Source organism: Globicephala melas, chromosome 10 (assembly GCF_963455315.2).
Source record: "Globicephala melas chromosome 10, mGloMel1.2, whole genome shotgun sequence".
Classification (NCBI taxonomy): Eukaryota; Metazoa; Chordata; class Mammalia; order Artiodactyla; family Delphinidae; genus Globicephala; species Globicephala melas.
Genome location: NC_083323.1, coordinates 16061868 through 16087209, shown reverse-complemented (window position 1 = coordinate 16087209; position 25342 = coordinate 16061868). Strand labels below are relative to the sequence as shown.

Sequence of the window (25342 nt, the reverse complement as noted above, 5' to 3'; positions counted from 1 at the left end):
ACTTCTGCCCTTCCCCAAACTGATTTCCACTTGAAGCTTATAAATAGGATGAGTGATTCACACACAGCCCAGCTGAGGCTCTGTTTTGAAGGCAGCGCCCAGAAGAAGGCTACTTTGTAAAAGTCACCCCTGAATGAACGGAATGGCACTGAAAGCAGCTGGCGCACAACCGCCCTCAGAAAACGCAGTCTCGGGGCTCAGCTTGCACTTAATTGCCCTGAATTCCACTTTCTTATCAAGGACCCTGACTGGCTTGCAGGAAGTTGGTTGCAAGCTTTATGAAGTGTGCCCTGTCAATCAGGACAGGAAGGGACCAGCTGCAGCCCTGGAACATCCCGAGAAGTCGGCTAAGGCAGGACACAGCACTGTGAACGTCGGCGGCATCTGGGGCACTGCATGAGCTTCCAAACACAGGCGCACACGCACACACACGTGAGAGGCACCCGCCACCACCACGTGCAAAACCCCACACACACACCAGGAGTGCTCGAGTCTGGGCATCCCTGCTTTCTTTGTAGCCCTTCTGAGAAGTGTGTTTATGTTACGGCCCACTCCCATCCTCACAGACTAATGTTTATCAGCCTCTCCCAGTTAAACTGTCATTGTTGCTGACATAAGATTAATAGAAATCTAGATTAGTCCCTGTTCTTGGCACTTCAGTGGAAAAGAAATATTAACACACACACACACACACACACACACACACACACACAGTTCTCCATCCTTGAGCCACTTAAACTTGGGCTGCAGCTCTAAGATTCCACGCCGTATGGAGCTTATATCAACTATAAGACGGGAAATGGCCACTGTATAAAACTTCTCAAAGCCTCAATTTCCCATCTGTAAAATGGAGGTAGGAATAGTATCCAGCCCCACGGTGTCATAGTGAAAATTAAATGATGTAAAGTATGTGCCAATTACTATTTTAAGCATTTTACAAAGTTGGAGCTCAAATACATGTCCCACCTTTAAATCCAACTGGATAGCTTTATTAGCTTCACGATACTCAAAACAATACTGGTTTTCCATTGGAGGTAATTATGTAAGGTTTCTTTTTCAAATACACATGATTTCTTAAGTGAATTGCACTAAATAAAAGTATTAAAGTGAAATAGCACAGAAGATACTAGGAAAAGGCAAAATCCATGAAGAGAACAAAAGAAAAGACATTTGGGAAATTTGGGAAATAATGATTTTAAACATAATAAAACAAAAAGGAATCCCAGAAATGGTTCCAACCTGGAAGAGTCGTAAGCGGTGAACTAATCCTGCCCCTCGCTCTGTAAGTGAAGCAACTGAAGGTTACAGGACTTAAGAAGCTCCGCTGAAGGTCACAGACAGAACAGCTACGTGAACATTGGGTTCTGTACGATTCTCTGTAACAGAACATCAGTTGTGTATCGAGGGTGACTCCACCAACGAGGCATCCAGCTTTGCTTTCAAAGTTGTATTTTGCCGACACGCTGGTAACCTTTGGAGAAAGGTAACCACTTTGCTGGTGATGGGCTGTTGCCCTGCCCCGTTCAGAACCACCCTCTGTCCTCACACTGGGCTATTCAGTTCAGCCTGGACTCTGAAAAGGATATCAACACTCATGTCCTTAATTTCTAGAGTTTTTGTTGTTTTCAAACCTTTCTACAGGTGTGCCCTGCTGGATGAAAATCAGAGTTATACAAAGTGGGAAGTGATTATTCACATTTCAAAAGAATTAACCTCACTACAACATGGATGAACTTTGAAGACATTATGCTAAGTGAAACAAACCAGACACAAACCGATAAATATTACAGAATTCCATTTATGTGAGGTACTTAGTGGAGTCAAGTTCATCAAGACAGAAGGTAGAAGGGCGGTTGCCAGGGGCTGGGGGAGGGGGGAACGGGGAGTTAGTGGTGAATGGGCACAGAGTGTCTGGTTGGGAAGATGCAAAAGTTCTGCAGATTCATGGTGGTGATGGTTGCACAACAATGTGAACGTACTTAATGCCACTGGACCGAAAACCTAAAAATGGTAAGCTTTACGTTACATATATTTTACCACCATTTTTTTAAAAGGGGGTTAACCTCGGATCACTGTGACTAATCCCTGCGAGCTCACCCAGCTTGCTGATGACTAACCACTGGGAAAGGATGCTGATGTGGATGATAATAAAAGCAACGGTCTGACAGTCATTTGCAGTGTCTGACAGGAAGTGCACTGCACAGATCAGAGGTTGTGGAGCCAGAAGCACCTGGGGCTAACCCTGGACTTGGCACTGCTAGATCATGGGTGGGAACTGCCACCAATTTCCTCATGGGCAAAATGGGAATAATAATAGAAGCCACCTCTAAAGCTGTTCTGAGGATTGAAGACACGCACGTAAAGCCCCTGGAAGAGCCCTGGTACTGGCTGACTCTATGAACTACAGCCGTTAGGATAACGATGGTGGTTGGTCTAGTTAACAATTGTTTGCGCAGAGCCAATGCCCACCGAAGACCCAAGAGAAATGACTATGATTCATTTCCGAAATAAGCACGTCCAGCATGAGAGGCTGTACCGCACGACAGGAGAAGTAAGGGATGCTGGGTGTGAGTTCAGATCCTGGCCTCGCCTTCTACCGGCTGGACCAGCAACATCAGCACCAGCTGGGAGCCCCACCCCAGACCTACTGAGTCAGCATCTGCGTTGTCACACGGTCCCCAGGGGATTCGCTGCCCGTCCATCACTCTGAACCTGTGTTCCTTCAACTGTAAAATGAGGGCGGGGGGTGATGATTATAATGTAACCTACCTCACAGGGCAGATACGAAATCAAATGAATTGATAGATGGAACGTGCCTTAACCCACGCCTTACACATGGTAGGCCTTCGGTCAATGTTAAGCGATCACTACTTTCACCTGAGTCTCAGTTTCCTTTGTTGGAAAAGGGAATTGCAATAGCCTCGACCACACGGTGTTGTGAAAAGCAAAATCAGATTAAATGAGATAATAATAATAACAGCAGCATTGCTACATGCCAGTCATTGTTCTGTGAGCACTACGTATATTAAAACCTAACAACCCAATGAGCAGGGTTCCGCTGTTATCTCCATTTTGCAGATGAGGAAGCTGAGGCCCAGGGCAGGAAAGCGGCTGGCCTGAGGTGTGGGTGAAGAGCTGCACTGGCTGTAAAGCTCCACATTAAGGGGATTTAGTGTTCTCGGGTGGCTGAGGAGGAGACGGGCTTTCTGTGTCACTCTCCAGAAAGACACACTCCATAGCTCTGTCGGGCCCTGGAGTTCATTGCTGTGGCCTTCCCGTGACAGCCTCGCTCAGGTCGTCAGGAAGTGAAGGTACGGAGTGAAATGGTGAGCAAAAGTGAGTGGGGTCAGCTTGTATCGTCAGATCTAAGGTTACACCTCCTCTCGAGAGAGATGGGAAATAACGGATCCCAAGCCATCTGGGGAAGCTCTTCACTGAGGTACCTCCAAGAAGCAGCCTCTCAGGGGACGCGAACACACAATCACCCAGCTCATTCGACCCTGGCAGCCCCGCATGGCTACTCTGGCCACAGTGACTCAGGTAACCTGGCCATGGCCACCATCAGCACTTGGAGAGTCTCCCCCAGGGACAGCTGTCTGCAGGCTGCCTATATACAAGGTAAGGCCAGCTGAAGCAAGGATGAAAAAAGTGGCCTCCCCTTGTGAGTGTGAGGATGCTCTGTTGGATTTAGGGCAAATCTGGGTGGGTGTAGTAGAGAATTTATCAGGTGCCCGGTCTTTGGAGTCAAATAACCTTAGGTTTGTAAGGCAACCCCATTGCTTATTAGCTGCAGGAGCTTCCTCATCTGTAAAATGGGGGTAATCAGACCCACCCCAGTGGAGATATTCTGAGAACCAAATGAAATAAGGCGTGTGGAAGGTCTGCCACAGGGTTCTGGCTTCTAGCAGGGGCTCCAAAAAGGTTACTTTCCTTGTCTAGCCTCCATGCCCTGCCCTGCTCCTGTGCTTGCTGCTCCTTCCCCTTGGAAGCCCATCATCACATCCCTTTCTATCAAACTCCTAGCCATCCTTCAAAACCCAGTTCAATCGCCGCTGCCTCGGCAAAAGCTTTCTGATCTGCCCATAGTTCAGACCCACCACTTCCTCCTCAGCACTTCCACGACAGATTACAAAGGGACTATGAGGCACACAGCAGAGTCACCTGGGCCTAAGAGATGAGGATCAGGGAAGGCTTCCTGGAAGAAGAGGCCTTCAAGCTGAAACTCTAAGGAGGGGCAGGAAAAGAGCAGTAGGAAGAGCATTTCAGGCAGAGGCAACTGTGTGTGCAAAGGCCAAAAAGTCTAGTGGATTTGAGGAGTTGTGTCCTAGGCAAGGGAGCTTCTCTGACTGCCCCCCACCCCCCACCCCCTATAGCTCAAATAACACCTGTCATTCCCCATACTCATCCCGCATGGATTTTCATCACCTCCAGAGAATTACACTACGTATTTGTTTATTGCTTGTGTCCCCAACTGGAATTCTAAGTCCATTAGGACAGGTACCTTACCCTCCTCATTCACCTCTGTATCCTTCTCACGGCTCATTATTACTGCTGGTTTAACAACAGCTAGATTCTGAGCTCCAAGAAGACAAGGACCTGGCCATCTGGTTCACTATTAAATTCCCAGCATCCAGCACCATGCCAGGTACACCGTAGGAACTCAGTAAATATTTGTGGTCAAATAAATAGTGCTCACGGGAGGTATTCAATTTGCTGAATGGATAAGTGCAGGAATGGAAGAGTGAATGCAGGCATTCATGGATATGTATGTATACACGCACATACACATAAGTGGACAAATGAACAAACAGATGAATGGATTCATTAATGCATGACTGCAGCATCCTCACATTCATATAGTCAAAGCCCAGAGGCCTGTACCCTGAGCTGCCCTTCTTGGCCTTGTTAAGCCTCGGGGTTTCCATCTTGACTTAGCCCTGGCCATTCAAAGCTGCTCTTCTTATCCACAGCAGCAGGCATTTCCATTGTCATCAGGGGCAACGGGCCATTTCCCCTATGTCCCTCTACTCTGAGCCCTGGGAGCTCACCAAATTCCCAGCCCTCTTTGTGGAGGTCTGCTGACCCTGATGCCTGGCCCTCTTCTCATTGTCAGGCACTTTTACAGGAGCTGTCTATGGGAATTGTCAGCATTCCATTCTCCCAGAGAGTGGGATGTGAATCTGGCCCATTTTTATTAATTGCAAATTAATGCTGTGCTGGGTGTCTATTTTAGTAGACATGCTTCTCCGCAAAGTACAGAATGCAACCCAAAGAAGCACATTGCTCTCATTCTTTCTGCCGACCGACTGTGTGAATATTTTTAGAAGCCACACCCTCGCGCAGTGGCCAGAAAAATAATTCCCAGTGCCAGATGCGCTCTTTGCAAATCAACATCAGGCAGGGAAGGGGAGAGGAACAAGAGCCATGGCTCACACCAAAACTGCAGCGACAAGTTTCAACCAGTAGCATTTTTATAGGTCTTCTGGGCAAAAGCCCTCCACCCTCGAGATACGCAACATGGACCCACATTTTGAGAAGCACCTCACTGCTCATACTCTGCTGGTTGGTAACAGGCCTTCAGGGTCAGTGGTCCCCCGGTGCAGACACTGATGACATGGACTCTCTTGAGCATGGAGGCCAGCTTGTGGCCATGTGTCTGCCTGCCTTTGCTACGAGTGCCCTTTCTAAATATGTTTCCAGCAAAATGCTGAGTCAGGAAGAGTTGAGCATATGCAGCCGGAAGACAGATCAACAGCAGCTGAAACACATTTTCAAAAACCTTGGAAGTGGGTGTAAGACGATATAAAGAGAATCTGCCTGGAAGTCAAACATGTGAGTTCTAATCCTGGCTGTCACCCCTTCACTCCAGAATCGAATAGCTTAGAGTACCGACTTACGGCGGCGTGTGACAAGCATTGCGCCGCATTCCAAGGAAACAAAGACACAATGACATACTGATTCATTGTGTACGACCTTGCGCAGGCACATCACTTAGACTTTCTGGGCCATAATCATGAAAACAAGGGGTTGGAAAATGACCCTCAAGGTTCTTTCAAGCTCTAGGATTCTCAGATCCTCGTAGGATTCCTTGAACAAGCAGAAGAAAGGAACAGCGTCAGAGAAAGGGGAGGTTTTCGCGCGCGCGCGCGCGCGCGCGCGCGCGCGTGTGTGTTTTACCTTGGTAAACGCCAGGAGTAGACATTCTTAAGGATTCAGAATCCTAAGGAAAAAGGACCCAACCTTACTTTTTATAATGTTCTATGTATCTGTTATTTCCCTACCTAATGGTTAGGGACCCTGGGATGAAGGACTTGGTCCTGGGAGCTGGGAGGCCCCCATCATTGCCCTTGTGCTTTATGCAAATGAGCCGTTCTCCCAGGCTCCTGCCCATTGTTCCCCGCACAATTGCTTTCAGAATGGTGACCATTCTTCTCTTCCATCGGGGAATTCTATGACTCCGTAGGAAGCTATGTGCCTTATCACTTCTGGGACTACATCATGGGACCATGAGGTCAAGCTGTACCACAGAACCCGATCCCCAAGTGACAGGCTCACATTCCAGGCCTTGTAAAGACCACATTTCGTCTTGAGAGCTCAGGGGCAGGTGGCAGGAAGACTCTGCAGAGAAAGTTACCAGGGTGGATGACACAAACCCTTAGAATGTGCCCCTCAGACCAGAACCCAATTCTCTAGCCGTGGCCTGACCACCGCGCCCCAGCACCTTCAGAGAGCTCACTTCCTGTTCAGTGCCCTCCGCAAATGGCCAGCCTTGTCAGCTGGGGCCTTGGATATTAATAGGTGAGTGCTAAGTGCTTTGACCACATATTGTCTAAAATCCTCACGTTTGTCACTGACTGTCCAGGGCTGGCATCCTTACTAGACAGATGTGGAAACTGAGGCTTAGATATGTGAATAATTAATCTAAAACACTGCCGTTAGTAAGGGGCAGGGTTGCACTGCAAACCCAGGCCACGCAACTCCAAAGCCACCGCTCTTAACCTTGACTCACTGCACTGTGCTTAGACAAAGCCAGAGGCAGAGCATCTTGTTCAGTCCTCAAAACAAGCCCGTGGGCATTACCCTCTCCCCATTTTATGGCTGAGGAAACAGGGTTTTAAGTGGCTCTCGCGATGTCAAACAGCTAGTAAACCACACAGGACGGAATTTTCTAACTCTGCAGCCACTGCTCCTTCTGGAATAATCCAACCACTTTGCCAGAAACAGAGAGACCCTGAGATTTCACTTCCTGTTCCTAGAAAGACTAATTTGACCGACTGTTTCCTCCTTATTCTGTGGGCTACGGAGAAATATGTGATCACGGTCAACCTCTCACAAAAAAACAAGAGGTCACCCGGATGTGGCTTCCAGGGGCCTCTCAAAGGACGATGGTGACTAATGGTTGCCACCGTGATCTGCAACCAGAATGCAAACACCAAAGCAACTCCAACCGTCCCAGCAAGGAAACAGCCTCCCTGTGATGCACTCCCTCAACGGAAAGCAACAACAACAAAAAAAGGGGATGATGCAAGGTCACTCCCATGCTTGGTCCAGGGACCAGGGATGAGGCACTAACGTCACCGGCGGCCAATGAGAGGGACCCCTGGTGCTGGGAGTACTAAGGCCATTTCATAATGAAACCCATGCGGCAAGCTCCAGTTTATTTTGAAACCGTATTTGCTTACTTTGCAGCCATGATCAAAAGGCCATTCGGAGTGCTCTGCAGGGGGCACTTGAACCCTGTCGGCCAGGAGAGCTTTCTCTAGCTCCGTCAGCAGCCCGCATTAATACTCCCCGTGAGAGTCAACCCCATCACTTGCTGGCATGTTCTTTCCCAAAAGCCACCACCGCCACCATTTCAGTCGGCTTCCCAGTTCCACAGCTGGCGGGGGGCGGGTGAGGAGACAGGGGGTGGAAGTGACAGAGAAGTGGCAGGGACAGATAATAAATTGCGGGCCTGCGGGCAAATTCCAGCAGAATGGTTCAAACTTGGGCTCAGTGGGTCAGAGAGACAGGGGCTCAAACCCCAACTCCACTACCTACCACTGTGTTATCTCAGGAAAGTTACTTAACGTCTCTGTGCCTCAGTTTCCCTATCTGTGAAATGATGTAAATAACAGTATCTATCTCGTGATTGCTGTGAAGATTGAATTTAAGTGATATCGGGCAAAGATGCTATGAAACACAAACGCACTAGGTTATTGTTGTTAAGTATTTTGATGGTGCTAATTACAGACTATGAGCTTCCCGAGGACAGGGACTGTATTCTAGTCAAATTTTAGGACAATGTCTGGCATGTAGTTGGAGATCGATAAATGCTTGTTGAGTGAATTCAACCACTGGAACTGAACTGAGGGCTCAAACACAGTGATTCTCCCCACCCGCCTGCCGGGAAGGAAGTGGCCGCCTTATTCGTAGGCTGCAGCTTGGAGCAGAGTGTAAGCCTTCAACCAGCTGTAATCCCCAGGTCTGGCATATCAATCAATGAGGCAAGAGCTTTACCTTAATATTACAGTTGTCATCGAGCAGTATATTTTCCAGCTTCAAGTCCCGGTGGACCACACCATTCTGAAATGAGAAGACAGGCAGGGAATTGAATGGGAGCAGTTGGGATGAGAGAGAAAGTGGGAGAGGGGGAGGAAGAAGGAGAGTGAGCAAAGGGAAATCTTTGACAGATTAAAGAAATGCGTCAGCGCCGGTGGTCTTCACCCCCATCCTTCAGGGCCTCTCTCACTGTCATGAAGCTCCCTGCCAGCGACCAGCACAGCACCAGCGACAGGAGAGCATTAGTCACTTGCTGTGTGGTTAAGGGAAAAATGACAGGAATCCATTCTCCCCCAGAGCCTGTAAAACAGCGGGGGGGATTCTTTGTCGGAATGTAATTCCACTGTGTGAAAGCCGTATAGTCCCAGGCAGTGGCAAACATTGTCTGTCTGTGATGCGATTCCCAGGGAAGCAGCAGATTTCTCTGCTGGGGACTCAGAATGTGGGGCTCACAGACCTTGCTTGTCTTGTCTGTCTACCTGTCTCCCCAGTGCCTGGCTCAATCTGTTCTGACCCAGGAAACCATGCAGATCTGTCCTGAGGATAACAGAAGCATTCCCAAGGGTTATTTCCTAAGCAGCTGGAGGCAAGGTTCCTCTCTGCTGGGCAAGACTCAGTGTGGAGTGAACGGTGAAGGTGGGAGAGGCCACTGAGACCAAAGCAAGCTGCCGCCATACGGTGGGACCTTTCCATGCAAGCAAATGCTGGCAAAGCTGGCAGAGGAGCCCAGTGACAAGCAGGCAGACAGCCAGCTGAATGGTGAAAAGAAGTCCTTAACCACCAGGCTGTTGGTCTATACAGCAGTAACAACTGTCCTGCTCAATTCTTTTCAAAACCCAGTGATCTTTTAAGGGGATGGGTGAGCAGGGGAAGAGGAACTGAAAGAACCAGCTATTGGGGCTGGGAGGACGTTTTTAACATCATTCAGCATAAAGGACCTTGGCAAGTGAAGCTGCCCTTTCAAGAAAACCAACTGGCTAGGAATTCTTTGTCTTCCATTCAGGATTTCTTTAGTTCAGAATCTGCATGTTCACAGCTAGTACTTTATTGCTTATTTTCCTTTCTATTTGACAGTTCCTAGTATCTCTAAAGACACTTGAGACTGGAGAGGTGAAAACATGTATTTCTACCACTCTTTCTAACCCAAACCTTCAGGGATTCAGAAATGCACAAACCAGGGCTCCTGGAGGAAAGATACGGAATGCAAGGTAGCTGATTTTGTTTAATTTTAACTATTGGGAGTAGTTTGGTTTACACTGTTGCATTCCCAGTTTTCATAAGATGGAATGAGCATACTAAAGCCCCATTCATACAAAAGCCAAGTTTCACACACTTCAAATAGTGAAAACAGGATCTGTGGTGCTTTATGATGACGCCTGATGATAAAATACAAAACACTGTGCGATCTGAATCATCAGTGCCTTTTGAGTCAACAGAGAGAAGTTAAATAATGTCCACACGGGTGAAGGGTTTTAGATTGTAAGTAATTAGAAGATGATCATTCCAGAGCTGTTCTCAGTTAACCAGCGTATTTAACAAACCAGAAGGCCCCGTGCTACAATCATTCAAATGAAGAAGCTGACTCTATTTTGGATGGCATGTTGGGTTCAAGTCACTACTGTCCTCAAAGTGAAGGACTGTTCCAGGTGTGCAAAGTATGAATGGGATGGAAATCAGGACTAAAATGATAAATAATAATTTGTTGAAGTATGGCTTGGAACTATCTGTGTACTTCATTCCCTTCTCCAGAGACCAAGGGTAGCTAAACTGGCTGGATTAAGAGCACATCCCATTAGTTGTGTTGCAATAAAATTGTACATGTGTGTATGTAACCTCTGTGGATATAACCTACGCAAGGAAAAGAAACCAGGGCATAGAAAGGTTCGGAACCTATGGCCCGCTAATTGCACTTCTGGAATTTCTCTTAAGTAAATTATTCAAATGAGAGGAAAAAGGTTAATGTATAAAGACGTCAATCGCTATTTCTAATAACCAGAAATTAGAACCAGCCTAAGTGTCCAACAATCACAATCATTCCAGAGACTTTTCAGTAACATAGGAAAATGTTTAGATTAAAATCCTAAGTGAAAAAGCAAGACAGAAATGTAAAAATACATGCAGTGTGTACCACATTGATTGCATATGGATTGCATCCTGGAAGGGAGAAAGGTCACTGGTGTAAAACTGGCGAAATCCGAGTAAAATCTGGAGTTTTGTTAATAGCAATAAATGAATGTGGGTGTCTCCATTTTAGCAAGTGTCCTACAATCCTGTAAGATGTTAGCATTAGGGTAAACTGACTGAGAGGTGCATGGGAACTCTCTGTACTATCTCGGAAACTCTGCTGTAAATCTAAAATGATTCAAAATTAAAATTTTGAATGAAAAATAGATGTGAGGAGCAGGGGGAATAAGATTGGAAAACAACAAACAAAAATGTCAATAGTGGGTTATCCCTGGATTCTGGGTGACGGTGATTTTCTTCTTTCTGGTTTATGAATTCTCCATACATACTACTATGAACAGATGTCACCTTCATAATATGAACAGAATCACGTGATGCCATGAAAGCCGTCTGTGAGCAAAGCTGTGGTAGGGCCGGCCGTACCTTGTGACAATGGTGCACGGCGGAGACGATCTGCCGGAAGAAGTGTCTGGTCTCCCTCTCGCTAAGGCGCCGCCGCTCGCTGATGTAGTCATACAGCTCCCCTTTGCTGGCGTACTCCATGATGATCACAATCTTATCTTTGTTCTCGAACACTGCGGGAGGAACGGCGATACACAAACACCCTGTTTAACTGACAAGCTCGCTAATAACTACAGACCGTGCGAGAGGGGACAACAGAGATGTCGCTGGACAAACAAATCAGTCCACAGCGTCACGAGGAGATGGGCAAGTTTCCCAGCCAGGTGGGCAATGACACCATCGCTGCTGTTACTGGACTTGCGTCTGTAATATCACGGGGAATGTGCCTCTCTCTTCTGAGGACCCCACTACTCCCTTTACCAGGTTCATTTCCCACAAGAGCCTCCCCCCAGAACTGCCTCCCTGTAGATGGGGAACAACAAATACGACTACCATTTATTAACCATTTGATAGGGACCAGCTACCCAGACCCCAAAACGGGTGGCGAAACTTGTCGTCTCTTTGCTCAAAACCTTCCAGACTTTCCATTTCACTCAAAATAAAACCCGAAGTTCCAAATGTGGCCACCAGGTCCTACACGCCCTATGGACCCCTTTTAGCCCTCTTACATTTATTCTGTCTGCCTCACTAGCATCTAAATGAGGGTTGGTTTATTTCATTCACTGACGTACCCCCAGCACTCAATGCCTTTTGGCAAAGGGGCTCAATTCATATTTATTCAATGAGGGAATTCAAAACCTCACAAATGCATTCTGGACCATTCTACTAAATAACTACATGGCACTCAATGCTTCTCTCTCCCCCAACCTGATATTCGCTAGCAGTAATGCTCAAACTCTGCTTGACTGAGTCCTAGGAGTTCCAGGCAGATGCCCCTGGGGGTAGGTCAGGGGAGATCATGAAGGACAGGCTCTAGGTCCTCAGCTCCGCCCCAGCCGAAGCCACTCCACTGCTATCTGCTTTATAGTTGGGGCTTTACCAAAAGACATCCTTTGAGCAAAGACAAAATAAGAATTGTGTTGAAATCCATCCTTCCAAGGGATGTGGTATAAAAACGTTGGTAGGGTACCCAAGACCCTCCTTCCCTGAAGGACCCCTGCCTACCTCCCTCCATCTCGTCGGCTTCTTCCACTGCCTGTCAGGCCCCCTATGCCCACTGATGCCAGACTGTTCACTGCTTCTCCCAATCACACACAAACACACTGCTGTTTCCCACCTCCATGCTCTGCCCTCTGCCTTTACTCCCACCTGTCTTACCTGCCAGGGACACTCCAACTCATCAGTCAAGGATGAACTCAAATCTGATGCCCATGTTGCCTCCCTTCTACTTCTCATAACGGATACTTGCAACACAGCACTTTCGAACTGTGTGGATATATTTGCTGATTTACATATTTATTTCCTCTGCCGGGACTGTGAGCCTGGACTTGGAGAGGTAAAAACTGTAGTTTTGGAATCAGACACTCCTAAGTAGATTCCTAGACCTCCCTCTTACTTGCTGTGTGACTCTGGGGGAATTGCGTACCCTCTCTGTGCCTCACACTTTAGTCAATGGTAAAATGTGAATAATATCAGTAAGTACTCCCTAGAATTGTTGGGAGGGTTTATTGATATCAGGTATGTGAAATGCTTACAACGGGGCTTGTACTTATGGCATACATTCAATAATGTTAGTTATTATTGTTGGTATCACTACTATGGGACCCCAGGGCCTAGCACTGAGCCAGACACACTCGATGAACTGGAACGTGCTCTCAGCCTGGGTCCCCTGTCCTCCCATACCTTGTCACTGGCTGCTAGAAGCTCAGGCTCCTCCAGTTCCTTTTTGGCTCCTTCAAGTCAAGCCAAACCTCTCTAATAAAACGAAGCGGGGGCTTCCCTGGTGGCGCAGTGGTTGAGAGTCCGCCTGCCGATGCAGGGGACATGGGTTCGTGCCCTGGTCCGGCAAGATCCCACATGCCGCGGAGTGGCAAGGCCCGTGAGCCATGGCCACTGAGCCTGCGCGTCCGGAGCCTGTGCTCCGCAACGGGAGAGGCCACGACAGTGAGAGGCCCGCGTACCGCAAAGAAAACGAAAACAAAATTGGCTGCTCCCGCATCTGCTGGCCTCGGTGTGCCCTGCAGCTTTGGCTCTTGCCAGGAATTTCAGCCTGTTGTGCGCTTTTCATTAACAATAAACTTTGGAAACTGGAAAAGCTGCCTCAAGATGCATGGCTCAGCCTCTAAAAATGATAAGAGTGACAGGTCCTGGAGAGGGCAGTGGGTTTTCTAATTTTAGAAACCAGTGGGGTCAGGGCGGAGGAGGAAGAGGGAAAGTACTTCGACAGGGAAATAAACACGGAGCCTCACGCCCCCAAAGAGTCTGATGCATCCTTGCAGGAGGTCAAAGCCACTGGTCCCTTCAGTGACCCTCAGAAGGTGTGGGTCACCGGCTGCACGCAGACCAAAGGACTGTTTCAGTGACCAGATGTATCCCTTTCCAACCGGCTAACTTGGTATCAAGGAGATATAAACACAATTCAGTTCGACACAGTTCAATATGTCCAATGTTTTACTAAACAGCCTCCATCAGTAACTCCTTCTGGTCCTACCTCTAAAATAGAGCCTGATCCTGTCCACCTGTCTCACGTCCCCGGCCACCCCCTTCTGAATGCTCTCCCCTCTGTTCACTCTTGCCTCTTTGCTGGCTGCATTTGGAGGGGGTGCTGGGGAACAGTTCCCAATGCATGTTTCATAGAACACTAGTCCCACAAGACATTCTGGAGGAAAAGAAGGGTTCCATGGTAAAACATAGGTAAAATATTTGGAAAATGCTAATACTTGTTCACCCCTTGGAGAACCTAGTTTCTTTAACTCTGAGTTTTGCAGGGCGATTTGGCCACTGCAGTACTCCTACTGAACTAACTGGGAGCCAGTTTGGGAAACAATGGATGAACGAGGCGATAGCCTCACTGTTGCTGGTAGGGCTGGTGGGCAGCCGGGCGAGAGAACTGTCCACGGGGCCAGGCCTGGCTCTGAGATCCCACCCCTCAGTCCTCCAGCAGGAAGCAGCTGGAGTCAGGGTCAAGGCCCTGGTTGCAGCCCTACATTTCTAGACTTGGGGCATCAGTGATTCATCCAGGAGGCTATGTGGTATTATACATGAAGCTTCCTGAGCCCTTCCTAATAACAGCAGCATTTACTGAAGGCCTACTATGTGCAGGCACTGTACCCATGGCATTTTGCACGCATTATTTCATATGGCTTCGGTCCTATGAGTATCTCTGTTCTACAGATGAGAAAGCCCGGGTACAGCAAGGTTAATAACTGCCACGGCCACAAAGCAAGCTCGAGGCCTGGGCCCACGGTCTGATGGCACACTCCACCCTCTTAGCCCCTATACTGCTATCCATATACATCAACCACTCTGAACCTCAGTCTCTTCATCAGTCAGATGAGGCTAACAACTTCCTCACACGGTAATGGGGGATTCAGTGAGCTCATGGGCCTAGCACCCTGAGCACGGTGCCCTGGCCACTGCTCAGTCAATGGGAGCTATTCTTATAATTACTTCATCTGCCTCTTAGGCAGCTCTGGCAAACAAAACCCTATGACTTTCCTCTCCCGGCCGGCATCACTCTTTAAAACATGCTGTGGCTCCGCAGAATCACAGGATTTTCGAGCAGGAAGAACCTTAGAGATCAGCTATTATTTTTCCAGAATAGCCCAGGATTTATAATGTATAACAGCAAGGCCTTGGGAATTCGTCCTGAAGAATGACTGGCTTCCGCACCCCTGGCCCACGACTCCTTGCCCGCGGTGAGGTCCCTATCCGCCAGGTGACAGGAACACTCACAGCCATTCTTCTGGCAAAAAGGGCTGCTTCCCTTGGGTACTTTTACAACTGGTTATTTATAAGCCCAGAAATCTTGTCTGTGTTTTTGTTATTAGTCACTAAGCAAAAGCTTATTTTCCACCAGTTGGGAAGGGTTTCCTTTCTGAAAAATGAAAGCCTGTGTCTCTTGGCCAGACAGTTCTACCCAGAAGCCCGGTGGCTCCAGGATGGTAGGGAAAACTATGGCCCTTGACATGCCAAGCCTACCAGGAAAATTAAACCCCTGAATAGAAACTGAGCTCAACTTGAGTCAGCCCGCAGCGCAGGGGCCAGGTCCGTGTGGTGCAGACCCAGGTTTCTAGAAGAGCCACAAAAACTTTACAAAGCACCCATGACATGCATGGCGCTGGGGATACTGGAAGAAATCTTTACCAGGGTGAGAAGCGGAGGAAAGGTCAGCCCGGCAGAAGGAGCAACATGAGTGAAGGGGGGAACAGGAGCGCCGTAAGCGGGACCCCCAGAGGGGACAGGTGCCAGGGACTAATACAAGAGAAAGAAGCAACAGCCTATGAATGAAACACAGAGGCCTTGAAGGCCCCCAAGGGGCTTGACAGACACGCAACCAAACATCGCCAAGAACAATGAACATATGGAACAAGGGACAGGGTGGCAGCCAGGATCCTGGACCCATGAAAGAGTGCAGGGCTCACATCACCCCAAGAGCCTCCCCAGTCAGTGATCTCTCCTCTCCTGGAAGGCTGATTCATAATCACCGTAGTTAACACTTACTGAGCAACTACTGCATGCCATGGATTGTCACATCCAATACTAACGATCCTATGAGACATTAATATCACCCCTACTTCCTAAATAGAGGACCAGCGCTCAGATCTAGAAACAATGTGGCCAGCGCCCCCCCGCACGTCCTCTTCGGTCACTAACCATCGCCCCTAGGATATGTATATAAGCCAGTATCATAGATTCGTTTTGGACTTTCAGTTTTCTAAAAATGGAAGCATACAGTATATGCTTTCGCGTCTGGCTTCATTCATTCAATATTATATTTGTAAGAATAATCCATGCCATTCCATGTAGTCAGAGATCGTCCATCCTCGTTGCTGTAGAGTACTCCAATTTGTGTGTCATGCTAACTTATCCATTCTACTGGTGAGAGACATTTGGGTTGTTTCCAGGTGAGGGTCATTACGAATCATGCTGCTATGAACATTCTTGTGTGTGTCTTTTGATGCTCCTCTGTATGCATGTCTGTTGGGCAGATAACCAGTAAGGATCTGATCCCAAATGTGGCTGACTTGAAAGCTTATATTCTCGCCATGACTCCCCACCACTTTCCTCCATCATAGGTTTGCTCTCCTTGCCTAATACTCAGTAAAGATTCTCCTTCATTAAGGAGAACCAACATCACTCCCTTTTCTGACAATGCTTGTTTATCAGCCTATCCGAAGCATTTACCTGAACATTTTGCTATGTGTTAAAGGAGATACAAATGTAGCATAAGACGGTCTTTGTTCTCAAGGATTGCTATCTAGTTGTATAAAACTAGTACTTATAAAATAAATCAAATGCTAACCCGTGGGATATAGACTTTAAGTCCCCAGATGAGCAGCGAGAACGATGGGTGAGGCAGCCTGAGTGGGCCTGAGGAGATTCCTAGAGAAAACAGGCGTGGAACTCTCCTTTTGCTTCTACTGTTCCGCAGAAGGGCCTTCTTCCCGGATACCCACTTGAATTATTCTTCTTGTTTTCTGTTTATTTTCCATTTCAAGGGAGAGTGGGAATTGGCTGCTATATAGTAACAGCTACTTCTCCCAATTAATTCTGAATTTCGTCAGATGTTCAGTTTGACAGTCCAGTTCTGCCTTCTGATTGTCTGGCTTTCACAACCACGCTAATTACCCAACTCCTAACCATTCCCTCCCTTGGGGTTAATAACACAACTTGTATAACTTGAGAAAATGCATACGATAAAAACAGTGGCCTGGCCTGGGAGAGACGCCGATGAGTGAGGAGATCTTGAAATTTCAACCATCCACTGGTCATTTAGAGCCAAATACGAGGCCATGTAGGAAGAAAATGGGCTTGGGGAGGGAGAGGGTGAGAATCAATCAACAGGACGTTCCATGAGAAGCAGGTTATAAAAAATGGAGGCTCTCTTTCTGCTTAACATGCAACCTCAAGAGAGGAAGACTCGTCTGTTGGTTTTAAGTGAAAGGCCAAGAGCCTAGGATGGACCAGTCTGAATTCTCTTCATGCCTTTGCCTTCCATCGACTCCATCTCCTAAATCACTTCCAGGGTGCTGCCATGCGCTCCATGGCAGGGCCTCCTCACATTAGCAGCATTTTTATTCCTTTCCTAAGCCCTCAGATAGAAGCACCATTCCACTCCTCAGGGTGCTCTCTTATTAAAGTTCAGGAGGATCCTCCCAGAAAGTCATTTTCTTTTTCATTTCAGAAATGGAGTGATCTTTCCTTGGCAAGAACTGTCTGCAGCCTAGTTGGGTCATTTAGTCAATACAAGATTCATACTTTAAGAGTTCCCTCCCCAGAACTAAACTTCAGACACCTCATGGGCTTAGACCTTCATAAAATGGTCCTCTAATCCCTTAAGTCTGAAAGCCCAGGGCAGTGAGAGTGAGAAAATTAACCTAGACTGGCAGCTCTCCCATCATCAGTGAGTTGGTCAGAGTTGACCCAATGTGCTTCCTGGTTTGGACAATGAAAGGCTCTTTAGTTCACTCATTGTCTTTTCTTAAACCACAACTCTTTCTGGATGTCGGTTGGCATGCCCCGGGAGAACCAGAGTCAAGAAGGCCACCCATTGCCAGCAGTGGACTCCACAGAAGGCAGACGAAATGAAAGAAAGTGTATAAGCTGCCCGAGGAAGAGCAGATGAAAAAGGCTGGCCAAGTACCATTTACTAGTGCTATCTGGGGAGACCAATAGCAAACCCTAGGAGGGCAGGGGACATGACCAGGATAGAGGGGCTGTCTGGGAGAAGGAATCAGGGCGCCATGTAGGACCAACCATTGGACTCCACCCTCCTCTACAGTGAACTTCTGGAAAAAAGCATGCTCCCCCAATTTGCACAGTGAAGGGACAGAAATCCCACCCTCTGTGAAAACAGCCTTAGTCTCCCTCTCCTGAGAATCCCCACAGGTGGCTCTGTTATATGGTTTCACCCCACCCTTATCACTTAGGGTGGAAAAGACAAACTTGTGGGCATCACACCTCTGGCTCTAGCCACTGCCTGACCCTAAGGTATGGCTCAGGACCATCTTGTCAACCCTAAATTCTAGTCTGCTTCGTCGGGCAACAGAGTGCAGAGCTTAAGAGCTTGACTCCCGAAGCCAGGCTACCTGGGTGCAAATCCAGGTCCTGCCATTTACCCATCTGAGTGACCCTGGCAAGTTACTTAACCTTTCTGTTGCCTCAGTTTCTTCATCTGTTAAAATGAAGCTTCTATCCTCCTTGTGAGGATTACCCCAGCACGCAGCAGTAAGCAGACATGTTAGTGTCAGCTGTTATTATCAGGCAGCAAATCTTAGTTTAAGAAAGAAGAACAAACAAAGACATGCCTGGCTCAAATCCAGGATTATTATGGATCTGCATTGGCAGAATCCACACTTGCGATTGCATTTGTGCCCTTGAGGGATGGGAGAGGGGTAGGAGAACAGAGGAAAGAGTGAACTAACACAAAGACATCAAAGGACTCCGCAAGCCTGGTTCTCTTAACTGCGGTCCATTCTTCAGTCCCCAGTGGTATTCCAAAGCGCAGATGTCAATCTTGGAGCCGTACCTACCAGATGAACCCACTGTCAGAAGTCACTGGAGGGGGCGGAGCACAAATTCCCAAATCAAAAAACCCTCAAACTCTGCAAGTTAGAAGTTATAGTTCATCTAGTCCAATCCCCCTTTCAATATCCAAATCTCCTCTGTAGAGTATGGTCACTGTAGAGACCCCCGCTTCTACACTCCATGAGCCTTCCTAATTTGCATGCTCGGCAAATTAACAGAGCCATCCCAGTTCATTCCAAAAGACCCTAAGTTACATGGCAATACAGTTCCTTTTTTTTTTTTTTCTTTAAAAATCAGCTTCAAGTACTAGTGGTGTTATTTGAGGCACTAGAAAATATTGAATTCCAGGAAACCCAAGAGGGCGAGGCAGGACAGCCAGGGAGTAGCATTCGTGTTGGGTTGTTTTATTTCTAATCTCCAGCCTCTAGAAAAATGACTTGGGTGTAATCAAATGAAAACAATGAAAATAATACACTTGAAGGTCAAATAGCTAACTTCATAGGAAACTCATTAGAAACGTGACTGGACAGATTCACAGCCCAAGAGCTTGTTTGTCTGATTATAAGTGAAGAAAACTCTCTGGAGCTGTGTGATTAACGGGTGGGTCCTTCATTTGGATGCAGTCTGAAGAGACTTCATGTGGAACTTGTGAATCTGACAGCAGAGGGAGTGTGTTAAAATGCTCAGCAATTCGCCATGGGTTCAGAAGAGTAAACACAAGCATAATACACCACTTTGCCAAGTTCAACAAACTGTTTCATGGGGCTCTGAGTCCCTGATGAGGGCAGCAACCAAATGGCTGAGGAAGGAAACCCAAGCCCAAAGGTATCGCCCACGGCTCACTGGTGACAGCTGCCAGACACATGTTCTGCTCTGGAATCCACTGATGACAAATGATCGGACCAAGACAAGTTTCTAGAGCAGGGCTCACTTCCTCCTGGTTGGAGGATCAAGCCCATCTTTCTCAGACTGGCCAATTAAATTGAAATCCCTAGGGGTGAGGCCCAGGCTTCAGCATTCCTTCTTGCAAATGCCCCATGAGGTTCTAATGTGCATCCAGAGTTCAGAATCACTGAAATGGACAATCTGGCCTCAACCTTCTCTGCTACCACCTCCCAATAGAAGTTTCTATTCCAGCCAGAAAGGACCTCTCAGATCTCTAACTCACATCACATCAAGAATGATCAGTATGGTTTATTGAGCGTGTATCTGGGACCAAGCTTAGCCATTTTATTCATTATCTTAATCCTCACAATCTTATCTATAAAGTAGCTAGCTATTGACCCCATTTTACAGCTAAGGGAACCAAGCCTCAGAGGGGGTAAGTCACTACCCCAAGGTCACACAGTAGCAATTGGCAAAGCAACTGATTAATTCAAATCTAAGCCCATTTGGACAATGCCTACATATTCACCCTGCTAGACCAGTACCTGGCATATAGGTGCTCAATACATCTTTGTAAAATGAATGAATGAATGAATGAATGATTAAGTAAGCAAATGAATAAGAACACGGGGTAGTATTAGTGACCCACAGACCTTGTTAGATCAAATCAGCTGTCCCTTGGCTTCGAAAGAGCCTAAGTCAGGATTTGCCTGCTGCCTGAAAACTCTGGATTGAGCCAGAGAAGAAAAATGTTAACCGCTTCCATTGTAGGTATTTCCAAATCACTGACGCTCGCAATGAAGCCCTGCTTTAGTTTCTAACCTACTGAGCAGGGGTTTTTCTAATATGGTGCTTCTCAAACTTGAGTGCATCAGAGTCACCTGGAGGGCTGGTTATCACACAGAACATCAGGTCCACTTGCAGGGTTTCTGATTCAGTGGGTCTGGGATGGGGGCCCAGGAGATGCTGATGCTTCTGGCCCTGGGTCACCCTCTGAGAATCGTGCTCAAGTGTATTATTCGGCAGTTTATCGGGATCCTGCCATCCTCAAGGGGTTCTCTTCCAGGGGCAGCAAAAGTTTCTCACTCCAGGACCTCTGCTGAGTTCTGTGGAAACAACTTGCACTGGTCTCATTGCCTCTGGCCACAAGTTGCAAGGGAGGAGAAGGCAGGAATGCCCGTCATCAGAGCCTGGATTTTTAAAGCAGTGATTTTCACCAAGAGACAAGAACTAGATCCCCTTCCAGAAAGATCTATCAGAATCTCATAAGGCACAGGTAGCTTAAAAAAGCATATTGTAATGTATACTTCTAAGAAGCTGGGAGGAGCTTTTAACTGATAGTAAATTCATCCAAAACGTCTCCACAGTAGGAGTTCGGAGAATTTAGTAGAATATGGACTCTTTTACATCTTCTCATGGACAGCAGGCTTAAGGCTCATGGAGCCAGGGCATGAAACTCACATGATTATTAAAAGAAACACATTTGCTTGCTACTGTGTTTTTGAAGTTTGAGAGACTCTCCCAAAGGCAAGAGATCACAGCTGACAAATGCCAAATAGCCATCCTACTTTGTCCCAGAAAGCCAGGCTCACCCTTACCTAAGACAGGGGATGTGATGAAAAGGCTGGCCAGTCTGGCAACTCACAATGTAAAAAAGGGCCGAGAGAGAAGATGCAGGGCCAAGAAAAGAGATTTCCAGGAACAAAAAAAAACACAAGGGCATAAAAGTGAAGGCACCGGTCCACTCTCCCCACTCCCCACCTTTTCGCTTTTACAGGCTGGACTGTGCTGTTTCCCCCAAGTGTTGGACAGCAAGATGCTGGGCCGTGGTTTTGCAGACTGAGTCTCCTGGGCTTCCAAAGGGGAAATGGGGGTGAGACAATGTGCCTTTGATGTTTGAACTTGGGTCCTGAAATCAGAACCCCAGGCAAAAACCGTTTTTCTCTCTTCCATCCTAGGCAAACCAAGTTGAAAGCTCCGGGGCACTTCCTTTTCAGCTGTTCTTTCCTTATTGTCAATTACCTCCCTGCTGAGAGAATGGAATTCCTTTGACTGAAAACAGGGGTCCATCCCAAGATAGTGCCAGAGGTTTCTTTCTTCCTTTTCTCTCTCGATTAGGTTACCCTTATAGCATCACAGGCTAGAAGGTGTATGTCTATCCTCTTTTATTTACTTAGCATTAGAAGCCAGTTATGGTTGGTGTGTTTACACAGAGTTGACAAATTTGAGGGTCGATCACCTTCACCTACGTGTCAATAGGAGAGTAACCCCAGGATCTGGTTTGGGAAAGAAACATTTAAGAGGAATTATTTTTGAGATCTGGTGAACAGCAGCACTGATTCAGTGAAGCTGCAGGTTTTATGAGCCTGCAGGTACTGTGAATAATATACAAATAACTTACATTTCCATGAACTGCAGCTGAGGAAACACTTGACCTATGAATTTACTGGACTGGGGACCCAAGCTTCTTCCTAACACGTATGCAGAAACATTCTCTAAAATACCCACCAAGCTGGGATTTAATACTCTCACATATTTAAGACAGTAACCTCTATGAAGGCCAGGAATTATCTGTATCACAGGGTTTAGGACAAGCCTTGCCCCCAATTAGGGGTTGCTGCAGACCACCAAATACCTGGTTAGTATCAGCAGCACAAGCTTCGGAGTGTCGCTAAGTTCAACTCTCAGATCCACCAGTTACTAGTAGTTGGTATAACCTTGGAAAATGCACTTAGCCAACAAGCTGAATTTTCCTTACCATAAAATAGGGATCTTAACAATTCATCTTTCATGGATATAAGGATTAAATGAGATCATACATACACATATCCTAGCACAGGGTAAACACTCAATAACTCCAAGCTATTATTAGTATTACTTTCAAGTGTTAATTTTAAAATGTTACTTCCTTCCTCAAAACCAGTGGCATCCCCCTACTCCTGGTGTAAAAAATCCATACTCTTTCCTTTAGCCAATGCGGTCAAAATATGGCCCTCTCCAATTTCCTCTCTCCTGCCACCCTATTCAGTCCCTCAGTCTCAGAGGCCCTCTGTCACTTCTCACAACACAAGCTGCTTCCCTCCTCTGAGCATCTGCACATACTGTTCCCTCTGGCTGGAATGCCCAGGTCTTCAAAGAGCTCACTCCTCATTCCATTCAGGTCTCAGCTCAAAAGTCACTTATCTGTTCGCCTGTCTATTCACTAAATTTCAGCTCCACAGCCCAGAGCCTGCCTTGTTCACCTCTGCATTCCTAGTACCTAGAACAGGGCCTGGCACGTAGTAGGCACTTAGTTTTTTTAATGAATGAATTATTCCTCTGGAACTAGTTATTTCAATATCACCTGACTGTACAGTCCAAAATGGTGCATTCCCCACATGAAACCCCAAAGGTCCTAAACGTACAGGGTTAGGCGCATCATTGCTTTGTCATGTTGCTGCTATTATTGTTACTGCTACTGCTGCTTTTGCTAGGATGTGTGTGTGTCTGTGTGTGTGTGTGTGTGTGTGTGTGTGTGTGTCTGTTTTAAATCACAAAGGTCCTTGTTGAAGAAGAAATTGTAAAGTTCACTTAGCTAATGTCCAAACAGCCAATTAGATGCCTGGGCACTGATTTTTCACTCAGAAAATTAACACATGTCTGAACTCAGCTAAGGCTCCTGACTGGCCCATCAAACGACCAATCAGCTTCCAGGGAGAAGGTTTCACTTTGTGAGCTACAGAGGGACCAGGGTATTAACTCACAGACTCAGTTCCCACCACCATTGCTACCTTTGCACTGCCCCTGCCACACCCCAGGGTTGAAAAGGAGGGAAAAGGCCAGGCTGAGGGGGATGCCTGGGGCACAGTGGTGGGCTGCAGAGCCAGCAAAACAAGACACAAGGTCAGAAATACAGGGCTGAGGCCTGGCAGAGGGAAAAAAACAAGTGGGGTAAGAAGACCTGTGTGCCAGGGCCACCAACTAGCCAGCGTACCCAGTATTATAAGCTGAATATTCCCAGCCCCACTGCAAAACAAAAAACAAACAAACAAAAAACCCTATGTTGAAGTCCTAACACCTAGTTCCTCAGAATGCAATCCTATTTGGAGATAGTCTTTAAAGAAGTAATCAAGTTAAAATGAGGTCATTAGGGTGGGCCCTAAGCCAGAATGATTAGTGGCCTTCTAAGAAGGAAAAATTTAGACACAGACACATACAGATGTGAAGACGCAGGGAGAAAATGGCAGTCTACAAGCCAAGGAGAGAGGCCTTAGAAGAAACCAACTCTACTGACACCTTAGTCTTGGACTTTCAAGCCTCCAAATCCAAGAAAAAATAAATTTCTATTGTTTAAGCCACCCAGTCTGTGGTAGCAGCCCTAGCAAACAAACACACCCAGGGACTCATGAACCTTCCAGAGCCTCAGTTTCCACAACTACGATGCTGTCCAATATGGCAGCCACTAGCCAAATGTGGCCATTGAGCTACTTGAAATGTGGCTAAAGTGTCTGAGGAGCTGAATTTTTATTTCAATTAATTTTAATATCCATCTGTAGCCAGTGGCTTAGACAACATAGTTACATACTTAATTTCAGAGGATTTACAGACCCCCTGTAGCTCACTCATGAAATATCCTGTCAATGGACCCCAGATTAAGAACTACTTAGGATGACTATGGGGTCTTCATAACAATGACCTTTTTGAGCTTACCAGTATATGTATCATCTCATTTAATCCTACTGACAAACCCTAGGAGGGGGTAGAATTGTTATCCCAATATAGGTGCAGTCATTGAGGCACTGAAAGGCCCACCATCCTGCTCAAAGTCTCAAGTCTGGTGTGAGAACTCAAGCTCTTCCCCGACTCCCTAAAGCCAGTTCTAAGGGTTTTATGAATTGAAGCCCAAGCTCTCACCTGAGGCCTTGGTGAAAGTTATTTCTAGTCACCCAAAGAACTTTAATTCACGCTGATACCCATCTTTAAAGTTACGAGCAAGGGCTTCTCTTCTTGAAGCCTCCAGCAGGGGCTGGACTAAGGCCTTGACCTTGATAATAGGATGTTCTTCCATTGAGGTTCATCTCTGGCCTTCCCTTGGAGGGGGACAGACTCCTGTTCCCCATTCAGCCTGAAGGATTCCCAAGGTCAAGGAGGGCATGATGCTAGTAAAGAAGTAGGCTTCTTGATGCCAGACTTCTGTGACCACAGACCTGTCTCCCAAATAAAGAACTGGAAACTTCATGCTGGATTAAAACTCTGCTTCCTGGTAAAGAAGCCTCCAGCTCTAGGCTAAGAAATCTCACAGACCTGCACACAGAGCACGTGACCCACACTGGTCCACACTATGCATGATGGCCTTCAGGTTTCCATGGCAACACAAAGAGCAAAAACATTCCACACTTAATAAAATTCACTCTCATCCTGCATTTTGTATCTCAACGCACTTCTCACTTCTGGAAATTCCCCCCAATTACCAGGCATATTCAGATTTGTTTTAGCAGCCTGGAATTCTACTTTTGTCAATTCTTCCTCCAAAAAACTCCTTCAAGGCCCAGCTTGGATGCCATATATTTCCATGAAAACTTCTAAGCTTGGGCCTCCTTGGTCCCAGAATATATTGTTTACATATCTACGGCAGGTCCTGGGCAGGGCCTGGGACTCTGCA

At 46.9% G+C, this 25342-nt stretch overlaps 1 protein-coding gene across 2 annotated transcripts in view; it reads right to left on the bottom strand.

Annotated features, from left to right (window-relative positions):
* Positions 1 to 25342, bottom strand: part of NUAK1 (NUAK family kinase 1) — a 68644-nt gene that overhangs the window by 11930 nt on the left and 31372 nt on the right. For both annotated transcript variants that reach the window (XM_030856182.2, XM_060305652.1), the window contains exons 3-4: positions 11149 to 11300; positions 8500 to 8565 (exon numbers count right to left, since the gene is read on the bottom strand). In XM_030856182.2, coding sequence (XP_030712042.1) covers positions 8500 to 8565; positions 11149 to 11300 — 218 coding nt within the window. The remainder of the gene's footprint in view (positions 1 to 8499; positions 8566 to 11148; positions 11301 to 25342) is intronic.